At 52.6% G+C, this 24205-nt stretch overlaps 1 protein-coding gene across 2 annotated transcripts in view; it reads right to left on the reverse strand.

Annotated features, from left to right (window-relative positions):
• The window catches only part of DSCAML1 (DS cell adhesion molecule like 1), a 341768-nt gene that overhangs the window by 10008 nt on the left and 307555 nt on the right, over positions 1–24205 (reverse strand). For both annotated transcript variants that reach the window (XM_030837857.2, XM_060304108.1), the window contains 8 exons: positions 22090–22236; positions 19630–19785; positions 11549–11688; positions 5446–5599; positions 2083–2200; positions 1539–1702; positions 1158–1256; positions 222–410 (listed from right to left, as the gene is read on the reverse strand). In XM_030837857.2, the coding sequence (XP_030693717.2) occupies positions 222–410; positions 1158–1256; positions 1539–1702; positions 2083–2200; positions 5446–5599; positions 11549–11688; positions 19630–19785; positions 22090–22236 (1167 nt within the window). The remainder of the gene's footprint in view (positions 1–221; positions 411–1157; positions 1257–1538; positions 1703–2082; positions 2201–5445; positions 5600–11548; positions 11689–19629; positions 19786–22089; positions 22237–24205) is intronic.

A 24205-nucleotide genomic window follows, 5' to 3' on the forward strand; every position in this document is an offset into this window, starting at 1 on the left:
GAGAGAAGGGCCTGGCCAAGGAGGAAGACACATGCAGGAAAGAGGAAGAGGTGAGCCACCCATCTGCCATCCCACCGCAGGGAAGCGGGGCCAGTTTCTGCTACCGTGACTCATCTGATGCTGCGGTGATGGGAACTAGGTGGAGTCTCCCCTTGAGTCTCCATGTTCCCCTGTGCCCTCCTTCCCTACCCCAGCAGCCTTCCACCCGCCCTGGGCCTTACCCCGCCCATGGGTCTTGGCCTCGATGATCTCACTGATGCGCCCGGAGCCCACGCTGTTCTTGGCCGCCAGCTTCACCTTGTACCAGGTGCCGCACTTGAGGCTGTCCAGCCTGAAGGACCGCTCGCTCGAGCTGACGAACACATCCTTCCACTCCTCGCTGTTGTCCACTGAGTACTGCAGCACGAAGCCTGCCCGGGAGGTTTGCCTGGCTCAGGTTGGGCAGGGCGGGGCCTGGGGTACCCCAACAGGCATCATGGGGCTGGGCGCCGCAGGGGGCAGGGGGTGCTTTGGCCACTGGGAGGGGGTGGATGCAAATTCGATGCAAAACGGAAAGGCCCTTGGGTGAGTCGTAGGGCTCTCTCCTGTCAGCGCTTGTGTTAGGGTTGAGAAGCCAAGGTGGGGAGGGGAGCAGAAACCGGAGCTGTGAGGCTTACAAGGGGTCCTGTTTAGACCCTGCTTCTCCATATTTGGTCCCCTGGCCCCGAAGCATCAGCACCACTTGGGAGCTTGTTAGACGTGCAAATTCTCAGCCTCCGCTCCAGACCCCCTGAACCAGAATCTGTGCTCTGACAAGATCCCCTGGTGATTCACATGCATGTTTAAGGTGGAGAGGCACTACCTAGAACATTCGTCTACTGTTACAGATGTGGAAACTAAGGCCCGGAGAAGAAGACAGGCTTCCCAAGAAAACAGACTGCCTCAGGCTCGCACAGCTCACCAGTGGCAAGGAAGGTGGGTGTTGGAAAGCCCAGACGTCTAGGCTGGTATATTTTCCGGGGCACTTGGGTAACTTCCCTGTGGTCTGAATCGCCCCCCCCCCATTATTTCCCAAGCATTATGAGGACAAGCAGGGGGAGTGAGCGAAGCCCTTCTTCTGCCCCTGGGCCCAGAATTCCTTCCCCTGCCTCCCCCCTCCTCATCCAGACCCCTCTCACCTCGGATGGAGCTGCCCCCATTGTCACCTGGAATCCAGGTCAGGGTGATGGACGAAGCGGAGGTTTTGGAGACAGTTAGGCGGGGTTGGTCCGGGGGAACTGTGAGGGGAGAGCCACCAGCCCGCACCAGAGGGTTAATCTCTGACATTGGGTGGGTTGAGGGCGAGGGGCTGGCTGTCCCACCCTCTCGGTGCCACCCTCACACTTGCTCATTCTCCTCTCTAGCCCTCCTGCCCCCGCTTCCACGGGGACCCTCTGATCCACCAAGGGTCGGTCTCCCCAGTGGCGGGTCTTCTTCCGTTCGACAACCCTCTCTCTCACGCGATGGAATTCCTCCATCCCTGTTGGCACCGGAGCCCCACCCGCCTCGCAGCATCTCACCTTGCACCAGAAGGTTGACGATGATGGTGTCGAAGCCCCCAGTGTTGGTGGCTGTGCAGGTGTAGTAGCCCGAGTCCTCAGCCTTCACTGCACGCAGTAGCAACGTGCCATTGGCGTGGATGAGCCAGTGCCCATCCATGGACACGGGGATGGCCGAGTCTTCGCTGCGGGGGTGGGGGATGGGTTATAGCAGGCATCCCCTCCTCCGGGGGCCTCCCCCAGGTCTGCAGGCAGTTGGAGCTGGGAGCAGTAGGGGGCTGGCTCGGGGACCCTGGATTCTTGGGCTGTTACTCAGTGCTTCCCGGGCATATCCAGGAATCTTGGCCTCTTCCATCACCCAGGGAAGGGATATCCTTGGCAGCCGACAGAGGGGAGCCAGGGAGGTCAGGCCTGCGTGTGAGAGTGGTAGCCGTGTACCTGGCTGGGCCCCTGCAGGGCTGGAGGTGACTGAGTCGCTGGAAGGGAGGGACATTGGTTCTCTTCATGGCTTTTCTGCTGTGCCCATCCCTGGGGGTCACCTATCCCTGCGGGGTCCAGCACACACCTGTCCTTGGTCCACTTCACGGCAGGGGCTGGGTCTCCCACCGAATTGCAAGGCAGCCGGACATCTCTCATCCAGGGTGTTGTCACAGTGCCCCCAAAGGATATGATCTTTGCTGGGGCTACAGGAAGGAAAGGATGAGAGACACCCCACTTTTACCACCAGCACCGCACTGGCTCCCCTTTCTCAGGGCTCCTGAATTTACAATTCAAGTCCTCTTTCCCCTACCTGACCGCTACCTTGGGCTTGGGGTGTGGGGAGAGTCCAGGAAATTTCAGATGCGAGTCATTGATACGACAAGCGTTTATCAAATACCTGTTTGGGCCAGGTATCACAGGAGGCTTTGAGGGGCCACAAAATGAATCAGATCTATTCCCTGTCCTCAAGTTGCTCGCCAACCAAGAGGGAGGCAGATACTTAAAAAAATCATTAGGGTGAAGAATACTATGGTAGGGGTAGAGACAAATAACCCTAGGAGCAGAAAGAAGGAGGAATGAACTCCGGCAATGCAGTGGTGGTGGAGGCGAAGGCCAGGGGCGGCTTCTGGAATTGGCGGCTTTGACTTGAAACTTGAAGGCTAAGAAAGAATTCACCACACAGAGAAGGAAAGGCATGTCGGAAGGGGGAACGGCACTGAGTAGAGGCACGGGGGCCTGAAACACATGATGGGTGGGAGGATCCTTTGGGGCGACCAAAGCCCAGGGTGAGTGAAGAGGGGGCAGCAGAGCCGGGGCCAGAGCGGTGAGCAGGAGGCAGGAGGAGAGCGAGCAGGGCTCTGCTGCCACCTCAAGGAGGCTGGGCTTCCCCTTGAGGTCACGAGGAGGCTTACAAGTAAGTAGTGGTATGTTCAAAGCAGAGTTTTAGATAAATCCCTGGCTGCTTGCAGAGGATGGTTTGGTGGAGGTGATCTTTTTTTTTTTTTTGCGGTACGCGGGCCTCTCACTGTTGTGGCCTCTCCCGCTGCGGAGCACAGGCTCCGGACGCGCAGGCTCAGCGGCCATGGCTCACGGGCCCAGCCGCTCCGCGGCATGTGGGATCCTCCCGGACCAGGGCACGAACCCGTGTCTCCTGCATTGGCAGGCGGACTCTCAACCACTGCGCCACCAGGGAAGCCCATGGTGGAGGTGATCTCGCAGGATGAAGACCAGGGACAAGACGGTGGCTGGAGTGCAGGCGAGAGGTGATACTGGGTGGTGGAGAACAGACTAGGGGCTCAAGGGAAGACATGCCAGGACGTGGAGTCTCCCTAGTTTGGGAGGTGAGAGTGACTTCCAGGATCCCAGCTGGGACAACCAGATGGGTGCTGGTGCCCTCGTGGAGTTGAGGCCCACAGGAGGAGGAGCAGGGTAGGTGGGAGAGCCGAGAAGATTCTGCTCATGCTAAACCTAGGGGACGCCCACGGGCGTAGCTGGGAAGCAGGTGGATATAAATGTTTTGGAGCATGAGAGAGATGACTGGACCGCACTGATGTGCACTCAGCAGCAGACTGACTGAGGTCACCAGGAGGGGGACTGCAGATTGACAGAGGAGTGGCCGAGCCCTGGGGTCCCCAACATGCAGGCGCAGAGGAGGAAGGCATGTCCCCGGGGAGACAGGAGCGCCCTGAGGACCCTGACGCACAGGCGGCATCACGGAAAGCAAAGGGAGGCAGAGATGCCAAGGGCCCAGCGAGAAGGTAGTCGTGTCGGGCACCCTGGAGATCTCCAGGCCCAGGGTTCAAAGTGTTAAATTAACCAAGCAACCACGTGCTTCGGGGGGACACAGTCAGCCCCACTGAGCCACGGGACCCTTCTTGGGGAGAGGGAAGATGTAAGGTGGCTGAGGAAGCAATGCTTAGAGGTTTGGGTGCAGGGAATGGAGGTTCCTCTCCCCTGAGGGCAGCTGCCTGGGGAGGACCGCCGGGGGCCAGAAAGACGTGGACTGGACAGAGGGGCCCAGCGAAGACAGCCTCCATCGCGGGCAGAGAGAAGTGTTGGGGGCCTCAGGGATGGTGCCAGGGGCTCTAGAGATCCCGTTCTAGACCCAGTTCTGCCCTGTGGCTGGGACTGGCTCCTGTCCCTCCACCTCCCAGGGCTGCTGTGAGGACAGACATGCGTGATGTCCACATTCGAAGAAGTACGAAGCCCTCTGGGAACATGTTCCATTTGATTTCCACAGGGGAAGGGGCCGGCCTTCAGCCAAGACACCCAGGCTCTCAGACCACGCTCTGGGCCAGCGCCAGCTGTCCTGGGAGGAGCGGAGGCCCTGGGCCCCTTCCCTCCTGGAGGAGACAAGTGCAGAAGAAGGGCTGGGTAGCCCCTCTGGGAGGCGGGGCCAGGGGAGGTTAGACACCTGAGGCCGTGTGCAAAGAGCCCTGACTTGGAGCCAGAAACGCTAGCCCACCACTCTCAGCTGTCTTTGCAGACCGTGCCACCCCGGCCTCAGAGTGTCCACTGGAAAATGGGATGACAGCCCCCGCTGGCAGGGCAGCTGCAGGCCCTCCGTTCAGTGCCCGCTGACCCTGAGGCCCGGGAGGGCAGGCGCCTCTCGGGTCTCAGCCAAAGGAAGCTGGTCACCCCTGGAGGGCGGCTGGGCTGAGGCAGGCACCAACTACCCGAGCCCTGGTCCTGGGGCCCCAGGGCTACAGTGACAGGTGGCTGTGGGACGAGGGAGGGCCCAGGGAAGCCCAGGGTCAGAGTAGAGGCTGGAAGTCTCAGGCCTGTGTGGCTAAGTCCCATGCCCCAGGGTTAGCGCAGGGCAGGCGGCCCGGCAGCTCCGCGAGGTGGCCTCTGTCTCGATCTTGGGCTGAGGCCTCAGAACTGTCATTCCCTGTAAAGTGGGGGTACACGTGCCCCCATGCCACACTTATGCCCAGGCCAGGGGTTCAGCGGGGCACCCCCGAGAGTAGACATGGTCTTATTCACCCTGCGTGCCCCATCTAGCCCACAGTCTCCTTCGGCATGCCCCCTGTAAATGTCTGTGGGCTGAAGGAACCACCGATCAGTGGGGTCACCCCTGCCTGAGGTGTCCCGGCTTTGGAAGGAGGGGGCCGTCTTGGCAGCTCTCTGCGCCGTGGAAGCGGTGTACCCCGCCTCAGTCCCCTCTGGAGGAGCTGAGCTGGGCTGGAGTTGGGAGCTGGGGACCAGGGTGCATTACGCCCAGCGCCCCTGGCTAGCGGTGCTGCCTCGAGCCTGTTGTGAGGCTTTCTGGGAGTCAGGGGGCAGCAGAGGCCCGGTCTTGGTGCATGCAGGAGGGAGGCGGGCGGCCGGCCAGCCCCTTACAGCCAGGTCACCGACAGGGTGGAGGGAAGACATCCCCTCCCGGGGGAGAACCGGAATTCTAGGCGGGGGCGGCTTCTGCCCTCTGCCGCAGTCCCAGGCTGCTCACCCTTGCCAGCAGGCTCGATGGTCACCTTCTCGCTGCCGTTGCCCCGGCCGGCAGAGGTGACAGCGGCCACCCACAGCAGGTATTGCTGTCCTCGGTTTAGGTGGGCGATCCGGTAGAAGAGCTGCTCCGGACTCGTCTCATACTCGCTGGGAGCCTGCGGGGCAGAGGGCAGAGGCGAACGCATGCTGAGACCCAAGTCCCCTGGGCCTCCACCTCCGCCTCCAGCCTTGCTGGGGGCCCTGGGCTCAGAGGAGGTGATGGCCGGGTTGGGGGCCAGGGAGGCAGGATCCTGCCTAGTCCGCCCTTTCTGGTTTTGGAGCCACAGTGAACAGAGTTTGCCCTGGACTTGGCACGGGGCTCGGCCCTGGGAGCTGACGGGCCTGCTCTGGTGTGTTGCTGGGTCAGCCTCAGTTTACCTCTTGGACTGATCTAGGCGCTGGCCACTGTGGCTCCAGGCCAGGAAATGTGAGTGTTCTGAGTGAGAGATGGAGGAGAAGGGAGAAGCGGGGAGGGAGGGTCTCAGGAAAACCCTGAGTAATGGGAGTCTCTGGGAAGAAGCTAAATTACTACATTTGCCTTATTAGGGCTGTAGACAGGCTCCCCCAGCCTGTCCCCACTCAGAGTCACCTCCCAGCCCTGCTGTCTAATGACTGCTCCTTCATTCCTCCCCCCTCCCCCCCACCTCTGGGGGAGGAAGGGGTGGGAGAGGGAACTAAGAAACCTTCAGGGGGCAGTACTTTATTAATGATGATTAGTGGTATAGATCACCATATATATATTTGTAGGTTATATAAATCTATAAAATTTTTTTAACCAAATGACAGTTTTGACAAGTTGCCAACAAAACAATATCGGATCCCAGTGGTTTTACCAGTTGCTTTGATGAAAAGATTACGTTGTCTTGGAAACCAGAGGCTCAGATATTGAAATGAATTTGAGAAGGAGCTTTTGATAAGCGCTAGTTTGCAGACCTCCTGTCAGCCCCTTTCCTGGTGCAGGCGGGATGGGGCTGACTTTCATTTTATTTTATTTTTTGGTCAGCTGTGGGGAAGGGAAAGCAGGACAGCACCAGGGCCTCTTTGACATCAGGGAGGAAGTCTAGGGAGGGGGAGCAGCCCCGGAACAGATGGGGGGCCCCCAAGGCCAGAGGGAGCTAATAATTAGTTATCTCTGCAGTCACGGGATCCTGCACACACACGCCTACATGCACACGCTCACACGCACACGGACATGTAGACACATTCACGCACGTGCTGAGGGACAGACCTCCAGACAGATATGGGGTCACAGAAGGACATTCTCTGTCCGCCATGGGAGGGCTGAGGGGCCCAGTGACTTATAATAGGAGAAAACATCCTTTTTGGCCCCAGACTGTCTGCAGGGAGATGCTCGGGAGAAGGTACAGGCATCCCCACAACACACACAGAGCTCCCTGGCAAACTCCTCCTCCTGCCTCCCCTGTGGAGATCTGGCCTTGAATCCAGGAGGTCCCTGAAAGCCACCCTGAGCCCTAGTAGTTGGGAAGTCCTCTCAGGCTGCAGCACTGGGGGACCGTGTGGGTATCTGCAGGTCATATCTGAGCACGAGGCAGGGCAGGGCAGTGGCTTTGATACCTGCTTGCCTCACTTGCTATATGATCCACAGTGTCTCCCATGGTTTCTGGGGCCTCAGTTTTCTCTCCTGCACACTGAGAAAGCAATACAGCTCGGCCTACCCTGTGTGGTTACAGTGAGGCACATATGAGGCAAGGGGTGTGCAAGTCTTTCGTAAAAGGGGAAATGGTCTTCTCCTGGCACATTTTTCTGTGAGGGTGGAGGTGTGTGTGTGTATGCATGTGTAGAGAAAAGTTGAGTGTACTTGCTTGTGTGTGTCAGTGTGTACCTGAATGTACATTTGTGTCTACACAGGGCAGGAATGCTTTGGCTTCCCCCTGAAGGCATTAGCATATTACCCAGATCCTGGGTGCCTTCTTTTAACCTGGATTCCCCAAGAATGTCCTGAAATCACTTTCAGAAATAAACAACTCTACTCCCAAATAAAGTCCCAGTGAATCAAAGGTTAAAAAAAGGTAAAACTATGAAAGAAGAAACTATAGGTTAAAATTTATCTGTCCTAATAACAAAAATAAAGGCAAAAATCAAAAATGATTTATAAATTTAAATTATACAAAAAGAAAACCTATGGTATAATAAAAACTAGAATCAAAGGCAAGCAAATACTTGAAACATATATGATCAAAAATGGTTATTATCCTTAATATGTAAAGAGCACTTACAAATCAATAAGAAGAAAACCACAATACACCCAAATAAAAAATGGACAAAGGACATGAATTGACAATTACCCAAAGATGAAAAAAACTGCCAGAAAACACATAGCACTAATCAACCTAACTAGTAATCCAAGAAATATAACTTAAAACAAGACCTCTTTTTTAAAAAATCCCAACTGTCAAAAAAAGAAAAATATATAACACCTTGGATTAATATGGGCACAAGGAAGAAGTATATACTACTTATAATGCTGTATAAGAAGTATAAATTGGTGCAAAATTTCTGAAGAGTAATTTGCAAACATGTATGCAAATCTTAAGAATATTCATACTCTTTGTGACCCAGGAATTCCTATAGAAATTTAACCTAAGAAAAAAATAAAACGTGTACATACAAACTTTTATGAAGAACTCTCAATGAAACATTATAATGGTGAAAAATTAAAAACATTAAATATAGAATAACTGGGGGACTGGCTAAATAGATTATGTACATACAGATAATATTTTAAAAGAATACTTGATGTCATGGGAATTCCCTGGTGGTAAAGTGGTTAGGATCTGCGTTCTCACTGCCAAGGGCCTGGGTTCAATCCCTGGTTGGGGAACTAAAATCCCACAAAAAAGAATATTCGATGGTGTGGGAAAGTCCCTTCATATGTTACATGAAAAATGCAGATTATATCAATTGTGTAAAATTTTATTTTAATTTTGTAAAAAAACCAAAACAAAACCATGGTATATGTACAGATCAAAGACTGGAAGATTATACACCAAAATGTTGCCAATGTTTATCTTTAGGGAATGAGATTACAAGTAATTTTTACTTTCCTCTCTATATTTTATATATTTACAGAATTTTCTACAATAAAATTGTATTATTTTGATAATCAGAGAAAAACAACAAGTGTATTAAATTGTTTGGTAAAATTTCTAACAGGACTCAATGCAGCTGTGGCCAGCCCTAGGGTGTAATTCCTGGGATCCTGCACCATATGTAGTTTCCCTCATCTATTCTGAGGATTCCGCACACACAAGTTCATACACTCCAGTATGTACACACACAGACTCACGTGCATTTGCCTCTCACCCCACACTCACTCCCACAGTCTTGCACCATCACACGTCCACGAGTGTGCCCTCACTCCTGGAGCTCTTTCATAAATGAATTTGTGATGCAGTTGTTTGGAATCTGGAATATATTTCTGCAAAGCAATCATATTACACAATCACACGTGGTGGTTAGGTCCCCTGGTCCCTCGTTCAGCCCAGTCCCTGCCTTGCAACATGGCTGAACTGCAGTTCTCATCACACTAGCACACCTGCCCCACCCACCATGTGACAATGTCTGATGGGAAATCTCCCCAGGGGAGAGGAGGTTCCTCCATGCTCGGGGCATGAAGAGGAAGGAGGGAGGGTCCCCAGGTCTCCAGCAGCAGGAGGAGGGCATGGGGACCAGGCACTCTGCTCCGGAGCCTGGGACATGTGTCCCCAGCCAGTTGACTGGGCATCCTGGAGCCTGAGTTAATGAGGAGGCTGCATTTCCAGATACAAATCCCTTTGAAAGACTTCATTATCAGAGGAAGTAATGACCATACAAACCCAAGCTGGAGAATGAGTTCCCACCCTCTCATCAACTTATGAAGGGAAACTTGCCCAACGTCTAAGGCTTTACAATTGCCAGGTTGCTAGTAATTCATTCATCAAACACGTATTCTGTGACGATGATGTTCCAGGCACCATGTTCCACAGCTGGGGACCCAAAGATGAATAGATAGATGCTGCCCTTGTCCTCACAGGGCCCCTCAGACCAGTACGGGAGACAGGTGAGTGAGCAGCTAACTGTCAGCGAATGCATTCAGCGTGTGCTAGAGGATGAGGAACACGCCATGGGCGGTAGGATCAGCGGGGGCAGAGGGCTGGGGGGTGAAAGGCAGAGCGGCTGTCCAGACGGTGACAAGCCGAGTGTAACAAGAGCCTAGGACGTGTGTGTGGGGGAGGGGCAGGAGGAGGGGGCAAAAGGGGCAGAAGACGTGGCTGAAGATGTTGATTGGAAAATTGGTGCAACCCCCCAACAATGGCAGGGTGTTCTCAACCTAACACCTGCAGACCCCGTGATCCAGCAGTTCCTCTCATAGGCCCAACAGGAACGCATACACAAGAGCACCAAGAGACACGGACAAGAGTTTTCACAGCAGCACCATCTGTAATAGCTCCAAACGGAAAACTACCCAAATGCCTATCAACGGATAACACAATGGATAAATAAATTGTGATACACACACGTAATTGAAAACTATACAGAAGTGACAGTGAGTGATCTCTAACCACACAGAACAATATGGATGAAATTCACAAACTCAAAATAATGTTGGGTCAAAGAAGCTAGGCAAATGGTGTGTGTGTGTGTGTGTGTGTGTGTGTGTGTGTGTGTGTGTGTAATATAAAGTACAAAAAGAGGCAATGCTACTCTGAAGTCAGGATGGTGGTTACGCCTGCAGGGGGAGGGTGGTGACCTTCTGGGGTGTTGTCCTGTTCCCTGCTCTGGGAATCCCCCCTTCTGCATACTTGGATGTGTGAAAATTCATGGAGTTGTATAGTCATCATATATGTACTTTTCTGCATGTGACGTAGTGGCTATGAGGATGGAGAGGAGGGGACGGAGTCATTGCAAAGACATTTCTGGGCTTCCCCTCTGGTAATAGAACTCTGGCCTAACTGGTGAGGCGCGGGGCCACCTAGGGCTCAGAGGTAATTCAGAAAGACCACAGGAAAGCAGAGAACAGAGGATGAGATGATGACACAGTTACCGAGCAATTTCAGGGTAGCTTTCCGGGCTGCCGGAAGCTCATCTGCAGGTGCTGGGGCTGCTGTCACATCACAAGTTGCTGATGGAGGGAGAAGCTGGCTTCCTGCTGCTCCCTGCTCTCCCCGGTCCTGAGCACATCCCTTGATAGTACTCACGCCTCCCCAGGGAGCACCCCTCTGCTTTTCCCACTAGACTGGAAGCGCCCCAAGGGCAGGTGTCTTTGCACCTGCTCTTGTAACTATAAGAGGTGTGCAGAGCAGTCACCCAGCAGAACTCTGGTTGAGTGGCTGGAGATAAGGAAAGAGGCAGAGGGAAGGATGCCTATTATGGGATACGGATGCATATCCCACGGCACCTGCCCTCATCCTCTCCTCCCCCTTAGCAGCCCTCAGTAGAGGGCAGGGGTTAGCCCCCCGCACTGTGCCCCAGCCTGGGGGCTGCCCACTTTGCTCCCAGGTTTAGGCAGATAGAGCTATCTCTCAGTCCTCTCCCCTAGGCTAGGCCCAGACCCTGGCCCAGAGAGAGATGCCCTTGCCTTCCCCCATCTGTCCCCACCTTCTCCTCTCTCTTCAACTGGCGCCATGCTGAGGGGGGCCACTCAGGGTAGAGCTCCAGCAGCCCTCCAAGCCAGGACTGATCATACTGAAAAGTTGATTCATTTCCAAAGGCCGTGGGCCAGCGAGTCCCCAGTCCAGAGCTCTGGGATCTGCTAGGAGCTTCCTTGGTCAGCCAGACCAGAAGAGCCGAGGCCCTGTCCTCTCACCTGCTTGAACGTGACCCCTGACTCAAAGGAGCTTCCAGGGCTTGTGATAATCTTGCAGCCCCTGGAACAGAGGACTGACCCAAGATGGACTGGGGTAAGGCTTTAGCCACTCTTGGGTGACCAGTGCCCATACTTATGCATGAATCCAAGAAGCAGCACAGATATAAGCAGCCCCAGGGTTTGGCTCAGAAGCCAGCTGATCTACAGGTACTTTCTCTTTCTCCTGTCCTGCTCATCATTTGGCCCTGGGCCCACTTACCGGCTGGCCAGACCCGGGGCTGAAGCAGAAGATGGTGTACTTGCGGATCACCCCGTTGGGCTTGGTTGGGGGGAGCCATGACACAACCACACTGCTAGCGGATGAAGGGACAGCTTTGATGCCAGCGGGGGGACCTGGAACTGAGCAGGGGAAGGTCGGGTCAGTTTAGAGAAAGGAGGAGCAAAGCCTTTGGGAAAGAATGACAGGGTGGGGAGAGTGAGGCAGATCAATCTGGGAGCGCTTCCTGAAGGAGGCATCTCTGAGCTGTGGTTTAAAGGAGGAGGTTCTAGCATGGCAAACAGGTGGTGATTATTAGGGGCTTGTAACAAAGTCTCTGAGATGGAAGCACTGGGAGTGGCCAGTTTCAGAACTGTTTGGCCAGAACCAAGGACTTAAGAAACACGAGAAAGAAACAGAACCCATAAGGAATTCATCTTGATCCCAATGACCCTACTAATGAAGCTTGTACTTAGGCCAAACAAATATACAGGTCAATTTGCTTTTTGCCCTGTGAGCTCCTTGAGGCTGGGGACTCTAGAGACTCACAGAGCAGGCCTCCTCCCGAGGGTCAAGGGTCAGTGGTCAGCCAGTGGGTGACTGTGTTTCCTGTCATGTGCTCAGGGCACTGCCCTTGGGGGTCTGGCTAGGCCCTTTTCTCTTTCTCTTTAGAATTGGCTGAGAAATCCATCCTAAGTGGATCCAATCTGTATGGATTCTGACCTCCCCTTGCTCCCATGTCTGAGCCTGCCTGGCCTGGCTGGGACCCCAGGGCTCTGCCTGGGAGACTGGAAGCATCCTGTTTGCAGCCCACAGTCTCCTTCTTCATCTTTCCCTTGTATTGTTGTGACTTGCCTTCCCTCCTGGGAGCTTTTATGCTCCTTTGAAGATTGTGATGGTATCCTATTCAACTTATTTTACCTTTCTGAGCCTCAGTTTCCCCATCTATAGGGACATAACAACCACATTAAAGGTCTGTAGTGAGAATTAGTGCTAATTAAAATAATTAGGCACAGTGCCTAACACACAGAAGACACTCAATAGATTGTAACAACTAGTATTTTTGCATTCCCTCCCGTGACTCTCAGCTTTTAGCACCTACTTCAATTTTTTAAATCTAATAAGTGGTCAACAATTCTAGGTTAAATAAAATAATTAAAAACAGCAGCATCATCCGTCCAGGGACCTGAACCCAGAAGCTCACAATCATCCTTAACTCTGTCCTTCTTCACTGCTATAGCCTTGCCATTTACCTCTGTTAGGGGTCTCTGCAGTTTCGGGATGCAAGGGGGTCTATGGATGGCCACTGGGACAATTTGCAGTGTTCAACTTCTCTGTCATTGCATACCTTTTTTTTCTTATCAGTTATTGAGAGAAATATGTTGAAATCTCCCACTACGATTATAGATTTATCTATTTATCCCAACACTACAGGTAGTGCTGTTGGTTTTTGTTTTATATATTTCAAGGTTATTAAGTTCATAAAAATTTAGAACTGCTTTATTTGCCTAGTAAATTAAGTCTTTTACCATAACAAAGTGTCCTTCTAAGAATGAGTTTTTGCCTTAAAGCATACTATGTCTGATATTAATATTCTGGTTTTCTCTTAGTTTTGCATGGTATGTCTATCTTTTTCCATCTTTTCATGCTTAACTTTTCTACACCATTATGTTTTAGATGTCTCCTATAAACAGCACATATTTGGGTTTTGTTTCATTGCTAGCCAATCTGGCAATCTTTATCTTTTAGTTGGAGAATTTAGTCAATTTATCTTTAATGCTATTACTGATATATTTGGGTTTAAATATCCCATCTTACTAAATACTTTCTATTTGTCCCACCTATTGTTTTCTCCTTTGTGCCTTCTTTTGGATTGAGTATTAAAAACACTCTATTTCCCCCTCTCTGTTAGTTTTACAGTCTTTAATTACTTTTAGATTACAATGTGAATCTTTGCCTTACCAAAGTCTAACATTATTAATTGGCACTTTTCTTCTCAGACAATGCAAGGACTTAGAACTTGCATTTACCTTCTCTCAATTTACATGCCACTGTTGTATATTTTAATTCTGTATATATTTTAGATCCCCCTTCAAGACGATGACATGATCACCATTTTACGCAATCAATATCGATTTTGATTTACCCATATGTTCACTGTTAATTGCTCTTCTTTCCTTCCTACATCACTGAGTTTCCACCTGGGATCATTTTCCTTCTAGTGAAAGAATACACTTTAGTATTTCTTCCAGGGCAGGTAGGTTGATGATAAATTCTCTCAGTTTTTTTTTTGTCTGAAAATGTCTTTATTTCATCTTAATCTTGAAAAATATTTTTGCTAGGTATAAAAATTACAGATTGATAACTATTTTTTCATACATACTTTAAATATAGCATTGTATTGTTTTCTGGCTTCCATTGTTTCTGATAAGTTAGCTGACAATCTAATTTTTGCTCCTTTGAAGGTAAGTGGCCTTTTTATACTCCAGTTGCTTTTAAGATTTTTCTCTTTGTTTTTTAGCAGCTCTATTATGATAAGCCTAGGTGTGGATTTCTTTAAGTTATTGCCTGTGAGGGTTGTAGAGCTTCGTGCATTTGGGCTTGATGTCTTTCACAGCCTTGAAAAGTTTTCAGACATTTTATCTTCTGCTCCATTCTCTTTCTCCTCTTCTTTGGGATATCTTCTCACATCTTCTATGTCCCTGATATTCAGAATGTGGTCCATGGATCAGCAGCAGTGTCACCTGGGAGCACGTTAGAAATGCAAAATCTCAGGTTCCATCCTAGATCTACTAAATCAGAATCTGAACTTTAACATGATCCCCAAGTGATTTGTATGCACAGTAAAGTTTGAAAATCACTGCTCTATATCTCTTATTGGCTCTTTTATTTTCCATTCTCTTATTTGCTCTTTTATTTTCCATTCATTTGTCTTTATAATGTCAGAAGGTATTATCTTCTGACCTATCTTCCAGTTCACTATTTATCTCTTTAGCTGTGACTAATTTGTTGTTAAACCCATCTAGTGAGTTCTTAATTTCAGTTATTAATAGTTTTTTTTTATTTTTTATGAGGAGTTAGGGGCTCTGGTTTAATTCTGTTCTGCTCTGTTGCTCCTCCAACACCTGTGTTTTATTAGGTAGAGTTTGTTCTCTTGTATGCTTTTTCTTTTTTTTTTAGATGTTGGGGGTAGGAGTTTATTAATTTATTTTATTTATTTTTGCTGTGTTGCGTCTTCGTTTCTGTGCGAGGGCTTTCTCTAGTTGTGGCAAGCGGGGGCCACTCTTCATCACGGTGCGCGGGCCTCTCACTATCGCGGCCTCTCTTGTTGCGGAGCACAGGCTCCAGACGCGCAGGCTCAGTAGTTGTGGCTCACAGGCCTAGTTGCTCCGTGGCATGTGAGATCCTCCCACACCAGGGCTCAAACCCGTGTCCCCTGCATTAGCAGGCAGATTCTCAACCACTGCGCCACCAGGGAAGCCCTTCAGTTATTAATAGTTTTTATTTCTAGATTTTCCATTTGATAGCTTCCAATACTCTTAAAATTTCAAATTTCAATTGTTAAGAATAATTATTTTAAAGTCCATATTTGATAAAACCTATGTTTGGAACTCTTGTGGACCTGTTTCTTTTGTCTTTTTTTTTTTTCTGCTGGCTTTTATTCACATGGTCACCATTATTTTTTACTGTATGCCAGACACATTATTTGCAAAATTGCTTGTGGAAATAATTTGAGGTCTCAGGTGATGTAATCTTCCTAAAGAGAGAATTCATGTTTGCTTCTGACAGGCACCTGCAATCTGGGGCACTAGCAACCTGAGGTCACCTCAATCTAATTTCTAGGACTGAGATGATTTGAGGCTGAGCTACTTTTGGTCCCCCCCCTTTTTTTTTTTTTTTTTGTGGTACGCAGGCCTCTCACTGCTGTGGCCTCTCCCGTTGTGGAGCACAGGCTCCGGACGCGCAGGCTCAGCGGCCATGGCTCACGGGCCCAGCCACTCCGTGGCATGTGGGATCTTCCTGGACCGGGGCACGAACCCGTGTCCCCTGCATCGGCAGGTGGACTCTCAACCACTGCGCCACCGGGGAAGCCCTTTGTGGTCCACTTTTTTTTTTTTTTTTGAGGTATGCGGGCCTCTCACTGTTGTGGCCTCTCCCGTGGCGGAGCACAGGCTCCGGACGTGCAGGCTCAGCGGCCATGGATCACGGGCCCAGCCGCTCTGCGGCATGTGGGATCTTCCTGGACCGGGGCATGAACCTGTGTCCCCTGCATCGGCAGGCAGACTCTCAACCACTGCGCCACCAGGGAAGCCCTGTGGTCCACTTTTAATCTTAGAGTTCTACCCTTCATGGTCTCAACTCAAAGTAGGCAGGGGTGGGGGGTGAAGGGGATGGGAGGAGGGTTCACCAGACAGACCCACACACCCTAGCAGGCCCTGGCCTCCAATTAATGTCTTTCTAGTACTGCTTAGTTTCTCAGTCACTGCCTCCAGATTCAGCAAATGCCCCGGAGGGGAAGAGCTGTTCCAAATACCAGGCTCGCCTCCTGGGCCTCCATTCTTCCTTGGATCCTGGCCCAGTAACTCTTTACTTTCCTGCCAGCTCTCTGATACCTTGAAGCAAGTATTAAAAAATATTTTATTCATGTTTCCTAGTGTCTCAGCAAGGAGGAGAGTGGGTTTGAGTTACCGCGTCTACCATTCCTGGAAGTGGAACTCCCCTGATATGTTTTCCTAAACGTGTCCGTCCTCCTCCCTTCATCCTCACTGCTGCTGAACTAGCACACACCTTCCTCTTCTCTGTCTAGATGCCCACACGTTCTAAGAGGCCTCTCTGACCCAAGTCCTTAATCCCCCATCCCCTTCCTGCAATCAATCCTCCACGCTTCTACAAGAGTTACCATCCTAACATGCGGCTCTAGTTCAAGCCTCTTCCTCAGTTAAAGACCTTTAAAGTGGTCTAAAATCCAGCCCAACTTTGCACTCCGAGGCCATGTAGCTAGGTCTGGTATTCACAGGGGAGACAAGCGGTAGGCAAGAGGTTTTGTAGCTCATGAACTGAGTGCAGCCGAGCCAGCCTGAAACCAGGCTCGGACTGAGAGATCTGGACTTAAGAAATGAGCTTGAATTGATATGTTTGCATTTTATCTTTTTATGTATCTTGGCTTTCTCTAAATTTTCTGGTAATTTTTTTCCTTTGGCAAAATGCAAATTCCTGAGGGGGAGTGGTAGTGGTGGGTACGGAGTCACAGAGTCTTCAGATGAGGGTATCTGTCCCATGGCACAGCTGGAATTGGAATGTGGGTCTGTCTGCTTTCCAAGTCAGCTGAGTAACAACTGTAATGACTACCACCTACAAATGGGAGAATCTGGTGGGGCTGGAGCAGCACGGCTGGGGCGGGCATGGCTGTCCACCTACCCCTCTGCTGTCATTCCTTCCTATTCCTTGCAGAGTCTCACTCTTGCTTGGGTCACCCATGCTCCTCCACCCTTCAGAGAAAGCTGTCTCCGTCACCTTCACCAGAGGATTTATCAGGATTAGAGTAAGTCAGCCGTGATAATTCCCTTCTCCTTTCAGTGACTAGCTTCACTAGAGGCACACTGCCCCACTGTGGCTGATGGGAAATGAGCATAAACCTGTTGAGGGGATTTCTGGGAAAGGTTTCTTTTACTCCCAAGAGAGGCCCATAGGAAGAGACTGCTTCTCTCATCCTGAACTCTGTCTTGTCTGGCGTGGTGCCTGGAGCTGCAGCCATCTTGAAGCCAGGGGAGGAACAGCTGACAGGCTGAGGATCGCAGAGCAGAAAGATGGGAACCACTGAGCTAACCAACCTTGGAGCTGCCCTACTCAAGACTTCTTGTTATATATGATAATAAATATGCTTATTGCTAAAATCAACCAAAGGCTTCCTAACCGATACAGGTGGTATGATGGAAAGTATAGAGGCTAGGGAGGCAAGAAAGCCTTGATTTGCCACCCACTGGCTTTGTGACCTTCAGCAAGTTGCCTTAGCTCTCTAGGGCTCCGTTTTCTCATCTCTAAAATGGAAAGAATACCTATGCTATAGGGCTATTGGAAGGTTAAATCATGCTTATGATGGCGCGTCACACACATATCAAGTTATGACCACTGTTCTGGATGAGACCTCAGCTGACAGCAGGCTCCTTTCAGCTTAGGCTTCCCTCAAGGGCACCTGGGTCCATCAGAAGCAGTCATTTCATTGCCAGCTCTTGGCAGGCATAAAGCAACTACCATTTGCTAGCACTTGACATTTTAGAAAGGATTCTATAGCTATGTTGTTTCTTACAACATCTAGATGAGGCACTGTCCCCATTTTATCATGAGGAAACTGAGGGTCAGAAAGGTTAAGTGACTTGCCAATAAGTGGCAGGGCTGGGGCGCGCACGGCTGCTGTGTTTGCCAGTGTCCCTTCCACTCGGGGAAGCTGCTGCCTTAGGACCTGGCCCCTGCCTGTGCGTGTCCCTGTGTGTGGCTCCGTAGGCAGCTCAAGGGTAGGGGGTCGACAGCTCCTTGTAGGGAGGGATGGTGCTCTTAGACCTTTGGATACCCTTGTGGGGTCTTGCCTTGGTCAGTTAAACATGTGTAGGTGCTTACATCTCACGCCTTGCATCAGAATAGGACACAAAAAGTCTGGGGGTCTGGGTGGTTAATTTCTAGAGGCCAAGAAGGTGCCAGTGTGTGTGTGTGTGTGTGTGTGTGTGTGTGTGTGTGTGTGTGTGTGTCCTTGAGGCCCTGAAAGGGGCCAGGCGCTGAGCACCATCTCCGTTCGGTCTCCACACAAGAGCAGGTGGCTCTGCCTGGAGCTGTCCCAGGAAATCTCGATGGGGGGATTAATGACAGGAAAAGTAGGGCGGGCAGGTTGGTAAATATTTAATTGCTCAGAGCTTAAGTGGGGGAGGGGGATGATCTGATGGAAAGGGAGGGGCTTAGGGAGAGTAAGGAGCATTAATCTGTGCTGGTCCGGTCACCAAGTCACCAAGCGCGGGGCTGCACTGGGAACATCTCCATCATCACATTAGAGCCGCTCTCCTTGTAACTCCTCTCACCCCTCCAGCTCCTTCTGCTAAAGTGTCTGGGTAGGGCCTAGACTGTGGGTCTCTGTATCCTTTGAAAAACCCGAGGCTGCGTGGGAAGAAAGCCATGATGGCAACCCTGGCTACCGTTTATTAAGCGCCCAGTGTGCGCAAGGCACTTAACACCAACCGACTCTTCTGCCGATATAGCACCTGGCTCAGAAGGGTTAGAATCAACTCAGTGATGGGGTTCGGGGGCGGTGAGGAAGGGAGTGGAAGACGGGCTTGGAGCTGTGCATGGTCACACACAGCACCTCCTGGATCCGGTAAGGCCCCTGGAGGTGTGCAGCTCCAGCCCAGGCAGGAAGTCTGGCCCTTCTCCCAACCTGACCCCTCCTGGGCTGACTCAGCTCCCAGCCTCCGCCACGTGACTCCATCACTCTCCCCTTGAGGTTTGGCTCCTTAGCTCTGTTTTCTTCCGGTTCCGCCCCCACGGAGAAGGGCTTTGAGATCACAGCTCCAAGTGGAAGCACATCCCATTCCCTCCCTGAGAGCCCCCTGCACACCAGCGTCCAGGGCCTGGCCCATTCTGGGGCCTCTGTGGGGTGATCGCCGAGTCTCTAGCCTAGGATATGTGGGGTGATGCTCCCGTTTCCCCCAGTCCCAACCACCTGTACCCAGAGGACACCAGGCTGAACCCTGCAGGGGAGCAGGTGCCATAAAGTATGCTCCTGGGGTGGGGGGGACAGGCTTTATCCAGCCTCTGACCCAGTGCGGCAGGGGGAGGGGGTACGGTGGCTCGTAAGGTTATGCTCGAGTCTCGGAGCACCTCACCACCACTTACAGTAAGCTGTGTTCTCCCAAAGCAGGGCCCCAGTGTCCTCAGAGTCACCCTTCAGCGAACCAAAGGGACAGGAGAAAGGACGGGGCTCTGCTCTCACCCTTCTCCTTGGGTGAGCAGCGGGGCGGCTCGAGGGCAGTGCTCAGCAGCAGGCCCTGGGAGCTGCCACGCGGTCCGAGGCCAGGCCGGGGCTGGAGGAGCGCACTCACCGTCCTCCTTGGTCTGGATGTAGAGCACACTGCTGCGCACGCCGTCCCCGGCCTGGGTGTAGGCCAGCACCTGCACGCTGTAGTTGGTGAACTTCTCCATGCCTCGCAGCTCCACCCTCTCCCGCGTGGTGGTGATGTTCTGCATCTCGCCCCACTCTGCCGGACACGAGCAGCCCTTGAGTGCGGTCCAGGCCGGCCAGGCCACGGTCCCCCAGCCGCCGCCCCTCTGCCAGGCTGGGCTCGGGGCCGGCCTGCTCCACTGGGCTCAGACCTTGACTCCGTGGTTGTGGCGACTAGGGGGACCCTCCACCTCAAGTTCATGGGTGCGGATTTGGGGCACTGCTCCTGGACCACATTTCTCCCCAGGTGGCCCAACCAGGGTGAGCGACAAATGCCAGCTGGGCCTTGGCCCCTAGTCAACCTTGCACCAAATTCAGCTTAATACTCCCCCCATAGGACAGTCCCATCTCTCTATCTCTCCAAGCCACATTCCCCTGTCCTCCACCCAAACCTCTCTCCGTGTGAGGGACCCCAGGAGTGACTTGGACCTGGAGGGGAGCCTGGACCAGGCGGCCAGGCAGCAGCTGCTCCTCTTGGCTGCCCGGCCCCTCCTTGGGCTCTCAGCTCTTCCTAGGCAGCGGATCCACGGGGCATGACAGGCTGAGGGTGCCTCCCCTGCACCTGACCACTCCTGGACCAGCGCCCTGAACTCTCGAGAGGATAAGGGGTCAATCCCCGTTACCTTCTCCCCACCACTGAGGACACCCTCCCTGCAAAGAACCCGCACAGAGAACGCGGGCGAGGCCAGTGGAAGGGCCAAGCCTTCCTCGGGCTCAGCGAGGACCTGTCGTCCTGGCTCTCAGCACGTCAAGGAACGTGCTGTAGACTCTGAAGAAGGGCTTAGGGAGAGGGTCCCATGGAATGGCCAGGGCCTTAGGAGGAGGAAAGAGACAGACTCCTGAGCTCACGGCCCTACCCCTGGTACAACTGGCTTTTCAGAAAACAGCCCCAGACACCGGCTTGTAGAAGACTAGTGCCGGCAAACCTACCCTGGAGCCTCTCAGGGACCTGGCACAGGCAAAGGCCCGGCAGAGGGCCCGGCCAGGGGTAGGCAGCAGTCGGCCAGATTCCAGAGGGTGAGGACGCCAGGCCCAGCCTGAGGGGACTCCAGGTCGGTGCAGGGGAACCTCAGAGGCCTGAGTGGTGGGATCTTCCTTTTTGGGAAGGTTAGAAACCAGGGTGGACCTGTCTAGGACTAGAGACAGAGAAAGACCCAGGAAGAGGGCGGCATGGCCATCAATCCACGTTGCCTCTGGAGACTAGAGAGGCTGATGCCTTCCTCACCTAAGGGCTGAGTGGGGAGCCACAGGCTTAGAAAAGTGGAAGCAAATTCTGGAAAATGAGGCCCCATCCCTGGCTCAGCACAGCTGTGTGAGGCCATCTCATCGTATAAGGCCTCGGGAAACCTTCAGGTCTCTGTGTTTTGGGAGGAGATGATGGAGGTGTGGCAGGGAGAGACAACTACTGTCAGCAGGGCTTCTGGGCAGAGCAGAATCCAGGTTGGGAAGGGGAGGGCCGCTGCCACGGAGGGATGACCATGAGCTGGAGTCCCAGGTCCTCCAGGAGGGAAGGGAGGAGCCAGGGGACACGTGGCAAAAGGCTGAGGATCTGGGGAGGCAAACTCATTTCCCTAGTGTGGGATGCTGGGCCTCTGGCTTGCAAGACTGCAGACTTCCTGGTCACTGCAAGGGCTCTGTTACACCAGTGGGCAGGGCCTTGGTGTGTCTGGGGCTACACAAACCTGTCTGGACTACTGCATCCCAGGGGAAGGCAGGCACCTGAAGTGTCGGGCCATTGTTTTGTTTTTTCTCCTTCTGCCATTCCTATCCCCCCAGCTCCGCTGTGCACCCTTCTCCAGGTCCTGGGCGGCTCATCTGCACAGACCACATGCCTCGCTGTCTGTCTGGCTGACGGGTGGCTCTCCCTGGGTTCTGGTGACCCTGCTTCCTCCTCTTGCTCCTTTAGTCCTAGGCGGTGACGGCTTCCTGCTTCTGCTAGTCCCAGGGGCCCTGTCCTCCCTCCAGACTCCTTGGGAAGCAGCGCCTTCATTAAAGTCTCCTCAATTGCCCCGTTTGAGCGCGCCACCTGTCCTGACTGACACAGCCACAAAGTCCCAATATCAACACATTCCATCAGAAAAGCAAATGTGCCTGTCTCACCCCTCAAATCCCTGCCCAACATACTGCTGTCCAGGAGCAGCTGGTGTCCGTCCCCACCAGGGAGATGACTATGTGTACCCCACCCACCCTGGTCCCGGCTCTGACCCCCGGATGACAGGTATGGAGGAGGGGGTGGACTTCCACTCGACATCCCATGGAAGGTGCTCAGCCCTTAGTATGGCTCTCCACCAACCCCGTGCCTCTCGCTCCACAAGCCGGCCACCACTCCCAGCAGACTCACCCCCATCAACGTAGAGTGACCAGAAGATGACCCGATAGCCTTTGAGGACGCCGTTGAGGGTGCTGCGTGGAGGTTCTGACCAGGAGATGACGGCCACGTCGGAAGTTATGGACAGGGCTCGGACGTTCTCGGGGGGCTGGCTGGGCACTGCAGGGGCGGGGGGAGAGTTGAAAGGCCTGGTTAGGAAGGTACAGGACACATCCACGCGCAGGTGGGGCCCTGCTGCCCAGCCAGAGGAACTTTGGGTGACACAAGTGGGAGGCCCTCCTGATTCAACGAGTCGCAAGAGTTTTGGGCTGGTGACCGGGAAGTCAACCCAAGTCTCCTTTCCTGGAGATTTGGGTGAATAGAGATCCTTACAGCTTGGTGCCTGGGCTCTGGGTGGCACGTTCCTGGTTCTGGGTAAACGCTGGGGGAAGGAGGTGATGAACTCCAGGCATGAGCCCCTGGGGATTCACCAGTAGGCACCACAGCCCAGGGAGTCCACGTCCACTGAACGTAACGGAACCTGGAAGACCAAGCCAGTGCTGGAGGGATCTGTAACTGATGCTCTTATCTGATGGCTGCCAGCCCTCTATGTCACCTGAGCTCGGGGTCTGAACCAAGGCCCCGCTCTAGGGACCCTTGTGTCCTCATACCAAGCTGAAGGGAAGGAAAAGAAGAGGATTTGAACCAACCCTGGGGCAAGGGGAGAAGAGGTTCCGCAGACACCTTTAGGACCTCTAGGATCATTACATTTTTGTCCCTTGTCCCTGCCTCTGAAGACACCAAAATGCCTTGGGTGATGGAAAACACTCTCTAAGACCAACTTGGGTGGTCTGCCCTGCCATTAACCCTCTCCATCTGAGATCTACCTTTGAGTTTAACCTAAGTCCCACCCCCTGCAGGCGGCCCTGCTGCACGATGATGATGAGAGACAGTGGTGACACCAGGCCGCAAAGAGCCACGTCGGCGAGTGACAACTTTGGTGGTACTTCCACTGGCTTCTGAGGAGCTGGGGGCAAAGGGAAAGGCCACGTCTGCTTTGCTCTGAGTGGGAGAAAGCAGGCACAGGCTGGATGGAAGGTAATTAGATCCCGTTGCCCCACAAGAGGCAACTCTAATTTTTATGAGCATTTAAATGATAATACATCACCCTAACGATCCTCTTTGAGAATGATTATTGTTTCATATTACTTAGGTGTAAAAATATAAGCACCATGTAATTAGGGACCCAGTGTCATAAACTAATACAGATAGCCCGTTCGAACAAAATGAAGGTAATATAATTATGGAAGAGACACTATTGCTAAAGCAGGGGTCCTTGAATACCCCAGGAGGAGTGCTAATATTGCAAGGAAACGATCAGGATCTGACAGGCTAACGAGGCCCTTAATTAAGTATGAAAAACTGCTGAGCAAATGCTGCTGGAAACTTTCATCCCCTTCTCCTCCTTTGTTTGCAAAAGGACTCCACAGCCCGTGCTGATCTCTCCCTGTTGGTAATCCCAGCACCCAGCCCCCACTGCAGCCCCCCAAAGCAAGGGAGGTGGGGCTCTGATGGAGGCCAAAGGTGGGCCTGGCCTGGCTGTTTTCTGGGATGGCCCCAGTGGACGGAGTTTAGTGTTTGGTCAGGTGTGTTGGGTGGTCTTGGGGCAGCTGTTCCCCCTGGACACGACTTCCCTGAGCATCCTGCATCCACATCACTTGGTCTTGCATCCAGCCCTGCCCCCAAGCAACAGCGTAACAATAGGGTGAAGTAGAAAGAGGGCGAGATTCAGGGTCAGGCCTGGATTTTGACCTGGACTCTTCTTCATTAGACGGGCAATTCTGCGCAGGCTCTTAACCTCCGCGAGCCTTGGCTCCTTTTATGGGTAATGACCTGGCTGTTAACGCTGTGGTTCTCACAGGTGCTCCCTACCCCAATGGCATCGGCATCACTTGGGAATTTATTAGAAATGCCCGTTTTGGGCCCCCACCTCAGACCTGCTGAAGCACAACCCTGGGCGAGGGCCCAGCAATCTGTTTACAGCCCTCTGACGTGCGCTCAGGTCTGAGAACCACTGTGTCAGAGCACTGCTTGGGATTGGTACTGATGGTACTAAGAGGCGACAAGCTGACCTTCCTCAGTCCAGCCG

This window comes from Globicephala melas, chromosome 8 (assembly GCF_963455315.2).
Source record: "Globicephala melas chromosome 8, mGloMel1.2, whole genome shotgun sequence".
In the NCBI taxonomy this organism is placed as follows: domain Eukaryota; kingdom Metazoa; phylum Chordata; class Mammalia; order Artiodactyla; family Delphinidae; genus Globicephala; species Globicephala melas.